The sequence below is a fragment of the Trachemys scripta genome, chromosome 2 (genome assembly GCF_013100865.1).
Source record: "Trachemys scripta elegans isolate TJP31775 chromosome 2, CAS_Tse_1.0, whole genome shotgun sequence".
NCBI classification, from domain to species: domain Eukaryota; kingdom Metazoa; phylum Chordata; order Testudines; family Emydidae; genus Trachemys; species Trachemys scripta.
The window spans coordinates 156,581,299-156,594,261 of record NC_048299.1 but is presented as its reverse complement, the minus strand read 5'-3'; the positions used below and the strand labels follow the sequence as shown (position 1 = coordinate 156,594,261).

Here is a 12,963-nt window from a genome sequence, read left to right as displayed (position 1 = left end):
CAAGGGATATTCCTAAAGAGAGAGAATAAAAGGTAGCCCAGTTTTATCTTTGGGGATGTGCCCCCAATTATGATAAGCTGCAAGAGCTTCCTCATTCTGCTACAAGGAGACATTGTTGAGTAGTAGATCACAGAACTGGGAGTTCAGACTCTTGGGTTCTCGTCCTGGTTTTACCAGTGATGTGTTCTGTGACAAGCCACGTAATCACTCTGTGTCTCAGCTTATCCAGGTGTAATACAAGTGTACTAAGGGGTGTTGTGAGGCATAGATAACTTTTGTTGAAGTGCTTTGAAATCCTCCAGTGAAAGGTATTCTATAAGTGTAAAGAGTGATTGTCGTTGCGATTCTTATTCTATAACATAACCTTTTAGTTTCTGCCATGAAAAAAATTAGGAGCCACGCTAACCCCCCCATTTCCTGACCCAGATCACTCATTTATGAAAACAGAACAAGACCAAAAATTAATTGAGCTCTACATTGTCAGTAACCTTCTGTAGATCTAAGGAAACTTCTCCAACAATATCGCTTTATTCCGTGGTTGTAGAAAATCACTGAAGAATGTTTGGGATGAAAACCTGTCCAATAAGATGAAATGAGAACATTAGTATATAAATAACTACTTGATCTGTCATGCACTAAGCAGCCTAACATCCTCTCCAGACAAGGGGGGAGCTCTCCAAGACCCCAAGTCTGAATACCTGGGGTTTGGAACACAAAGCACAGTTTTTCCATACTGTTGCAAATAAAAAATAATGTAAGGCACTTTGGAAAGACACTAGGCAGCATGCTATCCTAGGAAGTGTGTTTTATCACCACCTCTCAGATTACCAGTGCAATTCGTCTTCCAGGGGCCTATTTGTAAATTTTCAGCTTTTCAGAGCAGGGCCATTCTTTATTTCTGTGTATTGCACAGCATTGAGCACCCTGTCAGCATTAAATAATAATTTTTGGCAACAGAGATTTTTACCAGGCCAAAAAAAATAAAATAAATTCACTTTCAGAGCAAAGCTTTGGGTACAGGTTACTCTGTATCTTCTTGGAGATCCCAGGATGACTCTGGTTTTCAAGCTTTATTCCTATTCTTTATCTATTTCCTTAAACAGCTCTGAAAGTTTATATGTTACTCATGAACCATTTGAGCCCATTAACTTTAGAAGACAACTTGGAACAATATTGACTGGAAAGGACAGTATTGGAAGGGAATCTGCAGTACCCCTGCCATTCACAATATCAAGATGCTGTTTAATATAAAAATTTAATCTTGTACCTTCGAGCTATTTCAATTTTTCACTGTAAAGTAACCTTTTATGGGGTGCACAGATCAATCTCCACCTTCTGAACCTGCCTGTTTGTGTTTGTATTGTACATTAGCAGGGCCGGCTCTGGCTTTTTTGCTGCCCTAGGCAAAAAAGCCACCCCCCCGCCTCCCCCCCCGCCAGCACGACAGAGCGCCGGGAGGAGGGCGGAGAACCCAGCCGGGGCTCTCCACTCTCCCCGGCGACCAGAGCGCCGGGAGGAGGGCGGAGAGCCCCCGGAGCCAGAGCGCCGGGAGGAGGGCGGAGAGCCCGGCCGGGGCTCTCCGCGGCGGCCAGAGTGCCGGGAGCAGGGCGGAGAGCCCGCCGCGGCTCTCCGCTCTCTCCGGCGGCCACAGTGCCGAGGGGAGGGCGGAGAGCCCCCGGCGGCAGGAGTGCCGCAGGGAGGGCGGCGAGCCCAGTCGCGGCCCCGCTCTCGGGCCGGAGCGCCCCGCCGCGCCGCCCCCCTCCAGGCGCCGCCCCAAGCACATGCTTGGTGGGCTGGTGCCTGGAGCCGGCCCTGTACATTAGTTGACAAGTTATTTACTATCAGACATGTCTTCAGAAATAAGTTGCAGTAAAATGTAACTCTAGAGCACATCCCTGATAGCCTTTCTCCTCTTTGCATTGCACTTTACATCATAATGTTTATGAAATTGTGCATCCTCACAGCAGTGTGTGCATGTACTCTTTGAATAAATAAATTAATCTTCTCTATGGTGAGCATCTGAGACCTCATTCAGAGGAATTTTACATGCCCAAATTGCAATTTAGCCCAGTTTGAACAGCAAGGCCAGGCCACATGTTGATTTCCTGTATTTTAGTTAGTTCTTTAGCTCCGAGACTTTCACATGAAGATGCAGAGAAATTCTCCTTGCAATTTTGCTCATAAATCTTTGTGCATCTCCTACTTTTGTAAATGTGTATTGTAACAAAGTTTCTCCTCTATCTTGGTGGTTTCTGCGTTTATTGGTGGATTTTCTTGTCTCAGAGATTCACCATCTGGGTTGGGAAACAGCCCAGAGGCCTTCCCCTCTGGAAGAACCCACAGTCCAGGTCAATTGGGAGGTTTGGGGGGAACCCGGGCCCGCCCTCTACTCCGGGTTCCAGCCCAGGGCCCTGTGGACTGCAGCTGCCTATAGTGCCTCCTGTAACAGCTGCATGACAGCTACAACTCCCTGGGCTACTTCCCCATGGCCTCCTCCAAACACCTTCCTTATTCTCACCACAGGACCTTCCTCCTGGTGTCTGATAACGCTTGTGCTCCTCAGTCCTCCAGCAGCACACCCTCTCAGCTCCTTGCGCCTCTTGCTCCCAGCTCCTCACACTCCCACCACAAACTGAAGTGAGCTCCTTTTTAAAATCCAGGTGCCCTGATTAGCCTGCCTTAATTGATTCTAGCAGCTTCTTCTTAATTGGCTCCAGGTGTCCTAATTAGCCTGCCTGCCTTAACTGGTTTTAGCAGGTTCCTGATTACTCTAGTGCAGCCCCTGCTCTGGTTACTCAGGAACAGAAAACTATTCATCCAGTGACCAGTATATTTGCCCTCTGCCAGACTCCTGTACCCCACTGGTCTGTGTCTGTCACAGTATGCATCTGTTTAATTGCCTGTTCCCTGCCCTGCAGCCTAAGCCTGGAGGCAGAAACGTGAATTAGGTAAACAGTGCAGTTTAAACTAAGCACTTGCCCTGTAGAGGAACAACTTTGTTACAGGAGGAAATACAGACCATAACGAGTGCTTGTATTTTAAATAGATGAGCAGTTAGTTCGGTGAGGTGGCAGTGTGTACACAGTGGCACATTCCCATGCAGTATCTCCTCTTGCCCTTACTTGCTCATTTAACTGATCTGTTGCACATGCAGAGTATGCCTCCTGTAGTTCACATCATGATAAAATGCTAAACATTTACTTAAGAAACCCCATTTAGCTGTAGCAATTGAATAAACAATACAATAGAAAGCAAAAGGCATCAGTTAGTGTTATTTTTTTTAAAAAAATACATGCTACATGAAAACATTTACACCGGTGAGCCCACTGAGATGTTGTTTCTTGTTCAGTGGTATTCAGTTGACCAGCAGCCAGACGAGCACCTATATAAATAGCAATTACTGTTTTTTATTGCAGCAAAGAACAGGAAAGCTAAAATTAGCGTGTCAGGAATTGCCTTGTGTGGAAGAGTAGAACACCATCATCAAGAGCCCTAGACAGATATTGCAACCAACTATAAATGTGTCGGGCATCTTAGCACATAGCTCTGGTTTTGATAGGCCTCCCTGCAACATAGATCCAATATTCAAGTGATCAGCTCACCCAATGTGGGGCAGATTTTCAAAGGGGCTCAGCAGTCAACATGCACCCTGCAGATCTGGATGGTTACAGGACATCTGGTCCCTTTGGAAGATCTGTCCCTGATTGTGTGTGTTGAGCTCTTCTGAACATTCTGTCTATCACTATAATAATAATAATGAGTCACGCTGAACTGTGCCAACTACCAAACAAAATGAGAGAGCGAGAGAGAGAGGCAGAACTTCTCATACCCACCAGTTCACGTACAGTCACTTTTGTGGCAAATCATAGGGGAGGGAGATGCCTAGTCTAATAATAATAGTAATAGATAGGAGACTGGTATTTACTTCATGGGCTGCAGTGATGTTCTCCCTTATTGCTCAGACTCCACTGATGTTTACATTTCAGGATGCTGGATGTTATATAAGGACATAAGTTGGTAGGGAGGGAATTGTTTTGTTGAGAAGAAATTGGAAATGGTAAGAGAGACGTATGGGTTGAGTATATTCTAATTAATGAGAATTATGCTGGATTTTTTTAAAACAATCTTTCTTATTTTCAACCTTATTCTCTTTGGGGTGAATTTCACTTGTAACATCTGTAATGTCACTCTAAACCCAAATTCTCTTTGGGGTGAAAATTATATTATCCAGCTGCCTTTTTGATTCAAAACATGGTAGGCCATAGAGCCAGCAGGAGTTAATCGCACAGTCTGAAAAGAAATGGATTCTTTTCTCCCTCTGTTCCATGTTCTCTCTGGCTTCATCTGCATTAGGAAGCATTTAGCAAATAAAAGATTAGGCCATTTATATAAAGATGATGATCAAGCCATGTATAGAATGATGATGGCTGTCTAAGACAATATGCACAGAGGACAGACAGACAGACAGAGCGAAAGAAGAATAGCAAATTGCAACTGAAAAAACGGGGGCATAAATCCTTAGTTCAGTTGATCATATATGCATTATTTCTTGGGTATTATCATTGTGTTTTCCCAATTGGTTAGTTGTTGGCAAGACAAGAGAGAGCTCTTCCTGTGTTACAACGTACAAAAGAGATTATGCTTAAACGAGCTAGGCCACTTCTACAACAGGTCTCTTCTCGGTCAGCCTTTTTTGCTGTAGCTCTCACGTTAGGACACAAAAATACACAGCTTGTTCCTAATAACTGCTGGTTTGTGTTATTAATAACGTAGTGCAACTAACCATGTTGGGTTTTGTTCACAGGTCTGAAGCGTAGTTACACTTGTAACATCTGTAATGTCACTCTAAACTCAATAGAACAGTATCACGCTCATCTGAAGGGCTCCAAACATCAGACCAAGTGAGTACTTTTCCTATTAGTACTTATCTGTCTGTCTGGTGTGGGTGATAGTAGATGTAGATATAAGAAAAACACTATGCACTCCCATAATGGCTTTCATCCAAGGATCCCAAAGTGATTTACAAATATCGACACAAAGATATTGGTAGGTACCTGTAGAGAGAGGCAGGGCCGAATATAGATCAGTCTGACTGCGTTCTTTGAACCTGAAATGCAATGTTGGTTCTTTGTTTACCTGTTCCTCTAGAGCTTTGTTGTAGCAAAGCATTCTGGATATCACTCTTTGGCACGGAAGTCTGATGAGAACAGGCCTTCTCACAAGTTTGGAGCATGTTCTGTTTTCAGATAGGTCACAAATACTTTGGGAAGAGGTGGTTGGCGGCCCATACCCCGATTGGGGTGACGGGCATGAGGGAGTGAGTGGTATATTTGGCACTTACGCTTCTCAGCTCAGCCAAAATCTGTGTGCAGAGATGTGAGAAAATTCAAACAAGGAATGAAATTAGCTGAAAATACAATGAATCTCGTGCTGTGCTGAGCTTTCTACTTCAATCTCTGCTTTCACTAAGATTTTACTAGTGGTGGTTGGCTTTGGTCTGACGCACCAGATGCATGGTAACCTGATGCATCCTCATGGCTCCACCCAGATGTAAATCTGCTTTCAGCTTATCGTGGTTTCTAGGGAACCAGTTATGCCTTGATGCCGGACACTTGAACTGATTTTGTGCATTTCAGTTTTGGCTCAGAGGAGTGTGATCTTCCTGCCAGGTGAGCTGCGTTTGAGGAATTTGTGTAATGATGGTTGTTTGGAGGTTAGCATATTACAACAATTAAAAGGGATGGAATACTCCCATTGACCTCATCTCCTAAACAACTTCCACAGTACTTCTCCCTTCAGTACCCACCTGAAGTCACATCTCTGTAGAAATTCCCCCCCTTCCTTCATTTGTATCCATCAGACCATCCCTCTCCTGAGCTGTTAGCTATGACTTGCTTTATATTTATCTCATCTTTAGGTTGTAAGCTCCTTGGGCAGGGAAAGTTTCTTATCTCTGTTCTCTAAAGTGCTGCGTAAATTTACAGCACAGCCTGAACGTTTTATACCCATAACTTGCACTTCTCATAATTTACGCTGGTCTGCACTTTGCCATGTGCAGTCTGTGCTTTAATTTATAAAGAATATTGGACACAGATTAGTCCACTTTAAGTGACTTTGATGGTATGTAGTATCCTTCTGAATACATATATGTTCCCTCTTTAATAAAACTGTATCTGTGTCTTCAGCTCGGCAGGGAGAAAAGGCCAACAAATAAAAACAATAAATAATGCAAAGAAAAGTTCCTAATCCCAGGCAGGTTCCTTTAATATTCATAGGACACAGAGTACAGATGTGATGCACAGGGGATGACAGGCTGCAGGACAAAAATATGGAACCTTACAAACAGAGTAGCATCATTTTGCCAGAAAGCAAAAGACGCTATTGAGTAGGTTTTATGACTTCCTTTAAAAGAAGAAAGGAAATACCCAGGGGGAGAACTGAGAGCCTTCTGTGGGTTCAGGGAGAAGTTTTTCAAAACTAAAACAAAAGCCATTGCATGAGATTAGGGCTGAAGTGCGGGTCTGGACTCAGTCACATAATCCTATTGAAACATTCTCTCTCCTTAAACACTGAAATATTCTGTATTCGAGACAAACCAAGGAACAGCTGTGAGGTCAGCTTGCCGGTCTGTCCACTTCTCCAGCCTGAAAGATGCATCCTTTTATGTGAAAAGGAAATGGACAGCAGTGACCCACCAAGCTGACATGCCAACAACTTCCAGTCCTTGTACAATCCACAATCAGTCAAGCTTAAAGGCATTGAGTTTGGAGCTTCTCTTGTGCACTCACTACGGGAAGGACATTGAGACTGTAAGGACATTAGATGGTTCCAAGTCAATGTGTTTGTTTTGTGATGTAAAGCAATTACCTATTAGCCAACTTTCTAAGACTTGAGGGGGATCTGGTCTGCCAATTTGTATAAATTATTAAAATAAAATTATAAAGGTACATAGTACCAAAGAGTAGATTAATGAACTAATCTCTCTTAATACACTTTGAGCTTTCGGAATGGTTCCAGGCACAAATATTCAATATTACTCTGACATGAAGGATTTAAAAGGTATCATTAGTTTCTGAGACATTTTAGGTGGTTTAAGAGGACTCAGAAGTTTTCAGAAGGATAAATCAGGGCCATGCCAAACCAGCAGGGAGAAGTAATTTCTGATCCTTGTTTTTTTTCCTCAAAGAGCAAGCCTAGCCTTTCCCCCTACAATTTCCACAGCTGATGTGAGCCCTTCTAAGGTGCCTAGTGTGAATCACATTTGCTGTGATCTTATTTATTCGTTGTGTGTCTGAATGGCCCCCAAATTAGGGTAATTTTTTTTTATATTACATAAATTTAGGCTAAATCCACTGGCTGAACCTAGCATCCATTTCTTGCACATTGTCATTCTCCAGTCATTGTCTTAAATGTGTTTATCTTAGCATATTCACTGCATTGCTGTAGGATTTTCCACCTGAAGAACCTGACATGCCCTAGATTGCTTTGGTTTGCATGAAGTCCATTACATCATGGGCACATCTTCACTAGCAACGCTGCTGCAGCAGTGCTTTAACATGGCTTGTGTAGTCGTGGCATAGCGCTGGGAGAGAGCTCTCCCAGTGCTATAAAAAACTCACCTCCACGAGGGGCGTTGCTCCCAGCGCTGGGGCTGGTGCACTGTCTACACTGGCGCTTTATAGCACTGAAACTTGCAGCGCTCAGGGGTGTGTTTTTTCACACCCCCGGGCGAGAAAGTTGCAGCGCTGTAAAGTGCCAGTATAGACAAGCCCTATGTTAGCATGAGCCCTGGCCTATGTTCCCAGTTGCTGATAATCCACTGGGAGGGTGAGGTTGTAGGCGCACAAAATAATTGCAACATCTGTGATGCCAAAGGGTAGCTGTAAGAACGTAAAAACAGCTATACTGGGTTAGACCAGTGGTACACCTTCCGACAGTGGCCAGTGCCAGATGCTTCAAAGGGAATGAATAGAACAGGGCAATCATCAAGTGATCCATCCCCTCTTGTCCAGTCCCAGCATCTGACAGTCAGAGGCTTAGGGACACCCAGAGCATGAGGTTGCATCCCTGACAATTTTGGCTGATAGTCATTAATGGATCTATCCTCCGGGGACTTATCTGATTCTCTTTTGAATCCAGTTATACTTTTGGCCTTCACAAAGGCAAAGAGTTCCACAGGTTGGCTGTGCATTGTGATAAGAAGTACTTCCTTTTGTTTGTTTTAAACCTGATGCCTATTAATTTCATTGGGTGACCCCTAGTTCTTATATTACGTGAAGAGTAAATAACACTTCCTTATTCACTTTCTCCTCACCATCCATGATTTTATAGACCTCTATCATATCCTCCTTCAGTCATCTCTTTTCTAAGCTGAAGAGTTCCAGTCTTCTTAATCTCCTCATACGTATGCTGTTCTATATCCTTAATCATTTTTCAGAGGGGTAGCCATGTTAGTCTGAATCTGTAAAAAGCAACAGAGGGTCCTGTGACACCTTTAAGACTAAAAGAAGTATTGGAGCATAAGCTTTTGTGGGTGAATGCCCACTTCAACAGACGCGTGGGCATTCACCCACGAAAGCTTATGCTCCAATACTTCTTTTAGTCTTAAAGGAGTCACCGGACCCTCTGTTGCTTTTTAATCATTTTTGTTGCCCTTCTCTGTACCTTTTTCGTTTTTAATAAATCTTTTTTGAGATGGAGCGACCAGAACTGCATGCAATATTCAAGGTGTTGGCATATCAGAGATTTATATAGTGGCATTATGATATTTACTGTCTTATTAACAATCCCTTTCCTAACATTCTGTTCGCTTTTTTGACTGCCACTGCACACTGAGCAGATGTTTTCAGAGAACAATTCACAATGACTCCAAGTTCTCTTTCTTGACTAGTAATAGCTAATTTAGACCCCATCATTTTTGTATGTATAATTGGGATTATGGTTTCCAATGTGCATTACTTTGCATTTATCAACATTGTATTTCATCTGTCATATTGTTGTCCAGTCACCTAGTTTAGTGAGATCCTTTGTTAGCTCTTCACAGTCAGCTTTGGACTTAACTATCTTGAGTAGTTTTGTATCATCTGCAAACTTAGCCACCTCACTGTTTACCCCTTTTCCAAATCATTTATGAATATGTTGAATAGGACTGGTCCCAGCACAGATCCTTGGAGGACCCTGTTACTTACCTCTCTCCATTCTGAAAATTGAGCATTTATTCCTACCCTTTGTTTCCTGTAGTGACCAATGAAGCTCCAAAAATGGGTGGTGTGGAACAGAGGTCACTGCAAGGCAGTGGATTGATTTAGCACCTCCCCATAGGACCTCCAAATAAGCAAGGATGGATGATCTCATGGTTAAAGTGACTGGGATTCAGGAGATCTCAGTTCAATTCCAGGCTCTGCCCCAGAGTCCTTGTGTGACTGTGGGGGAGTCGCATAATGTCTTGTGCCTCAGCTCTCCATCTGTAAAGCTGGATGATAATATGTCCCTGACCCACAGTGGCATTGTGAGGCTTAGGGTTTGTGTGGCACTCAGCTATTACGTGGACCGGAGCTGTATAAGCAGAGCTCTATCTGCCAGAAAACAGAGCTGCCCGTCTTTACCAGCAGAATCCCAGAAGAACAACAGCTGTAGTCTTGTGCTGGGATTAGCCCCTGCTCTCTGACGCAGAGAGCTGTCATTTACCCTCCCCCTGCCAGTTCCAGCCTTCCTGAGTCTGCTCCTACATGAGAAAAATCTAGAAGAGCTTTAGGACCCCTCCCACCCTGAGGCTATCACCCAGCACTAATTTCAGAGGCAAGGGTTATTTTCAATAGACTTTTTTTATTGTTCAGACAGCAAAGGCTAAAGCAAATCATTTGCATACCAGAATAGCCTCATGGATGTAATGTGAAATAAATTGAATGGTAAATAGAGATCTGCTAAAGAAGCTGTCTCTCATTCTGGCAACATCAGCAAGGTTGCCTTCTGCACAGTTACCTATGTAACCTCACATTTTTGATTTTGTATCCATTCCTCATACTTTATTCAGCTCTTCAATCACCAATTGCATATTTTTAGTCATCTGCAATTAGCAAGGTGTCATCTTCAAATCTTAGAGATTGGTCCTTGTAGAAAGATGTTTCCTCTGTATCCCAGTGTTGTTTTTCTGAATCTTTCCTCCCAACTTGCTCTGATGAAAATTTGAGAGAGAGAGAATCTCTAGCCCCTTGGACTGTAGAAGAAACCTAAAGCAGAATGTTTCCACTGCAGAGCTTTGGAATTTCCTCAGCTAGTGCTTAAGATCTGGGTAAAGAATTTGCAACATTCAGCTGCAAACTCACTAGCTGGTAACTCTTTCTGATCCTTTTATGTCCTCCACTAGAGGGAACAAAACCGAACAAAAAGAAGGAAGGGTTTGAATGGAGCTCAGAATAAAGTTTGGAGAAGTTGGAAGAACCCTACTTTGTGCCAAGATTGTTTGACAAAAGTAATTCTCAGAGTTATTCAAACTCAAGGGCATTGTTTGTTCACAAGAGCAGCATACTGGCAAAACAGAGAACTGGGCCTATTGCTACACCTGCTAAAAAGACATCAGGGTGGAGGAAAATATTATACAGAACATCAAAGGGAAGTAAAGTGTGTGAGAGAAAATGGCTGCTACCTGCAATTTCTTCCACATCCCCCAGAGAGAAGGAAGACTTGGAACCTTTAAATCCTCCTATTATTTTGGCTGAGGTAACCCTGTCAGAAGGAGATTACAGCTAGTAGTTTGGGCCTAGAAGGCTTCTAATGGTTCATTACCACATCTGGGCACCAGAGAGGCAAGTAGCATTGTACCCTTTTAGTGTCAAGACCCAGTGGAATGTTCAAATATTCCCAACGCTTTCTAGAGCTGTGAAAAAAGCATGAATTATTGAGCAGGAGGCCCCTGTCACTTTCATCTTGGCAAAAAGTGAGGACGCCTGCGTTAAAATCACAGTATCACTCACAGTATCACTCACGTGGACAGTTTTTCCTTTTTTTAAAAGGACCTTCTGCTGTTTCACAAATGAATATTCTTATTGCTCCTTCTAAATATAGTGTCTTATCACTTACTCATAAGTATTTAAATCTGGTAACGTCTCACGAGTCCTTCATGGGCATTTAATAAGAGGGGAAACCTACTATTAAATTCATAGGAAAGTATGTTACAAATGTAATAATAGAATGCCAATTAGAGATGTTCATCTGACCAATTTCTATGGGAAATGGCTTTGATTATTCTATTTCCTCTATTCATTGTTCATTCTTCTACCATTTTCTTTGAGGCTAAGTGACTCAGTAGATGAATATAGAATTCTTCATCTCCTATAGCGAAGTGCAGATGTGTAAGACAGAATAGGGTTGGCAGTTTGGATTTACACAAAATAAAATCTTCATTTTTATAATTGGTCTGGAACAGATTTTACTCGCTCATTTGAAGAAATTCTTGGGGCTGTGTCCTCTTTTAGATGGGGCTGATGGGGGATGATGCGCTAGAAGGGTCTGTTCTAAGATATTCTGTGCTGGCCTGGTATAGTCTTAGTGATAAGATAAAGGGTTCTCAACAATTACCGTTCCCCCCCCCCCCCCCAAATCCCCCAGTCCAGCACCAAGCTCATCTGGACCAAATCTGTCCCTGGAATACATTGCTTCATGTAGGAGTCTCTTCTATTTATAGCAAGCAGGCAACTGAACTGAAGCAAGCATTTCTCTGGGGCTTGGATGAGTGTGCAGTATGGGTATTACAGTAATAAGGGCTAAAAGATCTTAGAAAGTTCAAGCATTATGCAGGTCTGCCCTAACACAGATGATGCCCATGGCTATGAAATCAGTGCAGATGGAGATGTTTTACTTAAGATCTTTGGCATAGCACTGGCAAATGTTGTTCTAATCATTTCTCAGCCAGTGAACTTCAGTGATTCAAGACACATCCATTCTTTCAGTAATATACACTCCTGTCTATTACAGCATTCTATTCTTGTGATATTTTATAATCTAGGGTTACTCCTGGTTAGCTGCTTATGCTAAGGCTTTTGGGGCAGCTTGATTAGTTTAACTAAGCTGTTGTCTTACAGGCCTTGAGGATTGTAGATTCATTGCATTATTGCCTTAATTTATATCTATGTCTTACCTAGCCAGTACCTATTCCTATATGCTGCACCCCTTTAAACATTCCTGTTATCTTTGGTTAGTGATGATACTTTCCCCTTATCCTTTCAACACAAAGGATTTGCTAGTGAACTGCTGTATCCAAGGCAACAAAAAACAGTTTATGAACCTGGCACACTTTCAAAAATGTTATATAAAGGAAAGACATGCCCTCTTGGGACAGATTGGGCATGGAAAGATGATCACACCCCAAAATTACCCAGCAGATTAGGCTTCTGGAGAGCAGCTGTAAGACAAGAGCCATATAAAACAAGAGTGAACCAAACAATAAATTTATATTACAGCTACTGAAAGCGTTCCAGAGGCTAACACACAGCCAATCCATCCCCAAATTATGCTTTAAATAACTCACTGAATAGCAGCCTTTGAGCTGCTGCTTAGCGGCCCATGTTATTCTGACCGTCCTTCATTTCTCAGCATTAAAGCTGATGGTACTGGGACTCGGTCGGCAAAGCTGGGACTCAAAGTCCATCTAACTGACTCTACACATTTCCCCTTTTTCTCCCCACCCCACCTTTCATTACAGGAGTTTCAAAGTCAGATCTGAATCCTGGATGCCTGTCTGCTGAACTTGGTTGACCAAAGATGGGAAGAAGTGGCAGGGGGAAAGAATTGCTAAAATTGACTAGGTTGATATTTCAGCATTTAATAAGAGATGTAGAGGGATGTAGCTAGCGTTGTCAGCTCTGATTTTCCATTGGCCAGTGAATATGCAAAGCTACATCTAAGAGCCTCTTCCCCCCCCCAAAAAAACATAAATATTTTAAGTTTTATATATATAAAAAAAGA

The 12,963-nt window shown here is 42.7% G+C and overlaps 1 protein-coding gene across 4 annotated transcripts in view; it reads left to right on the top strand.

The window, feature by feature from the left end:
* The window catches only part of ZMAT4 (zinc finger matrin-type 4), a 172,857-nt gene that overhangs the window by 150,386 nt on the left and 9,508 nt on the right, over window positions 1-12,963 (top strand). For 3 of the 4 annotated variants that reach the window (XR_004644626.1, XM_034762021.1, XM_034762022.1), the window contains exon 6: window positions 4,805-4,901. The exons of the other annotated variant lie outside the window; for it this stretch is intronic. Coding sequence is in view for 2 of the 3 variants with exons in the window: in XM_034762021.1 (XP_034617912.1) it covers window positions 4,805-4,901 (97 nt within the window). In the remaining variant the exon portion in view is untranslated. The remainder of the gene's footprint in view (window positions 1-4,804; window positions 4,902-12,963) is intronic. 4 annotated transcript variants of the gene reach the window in all.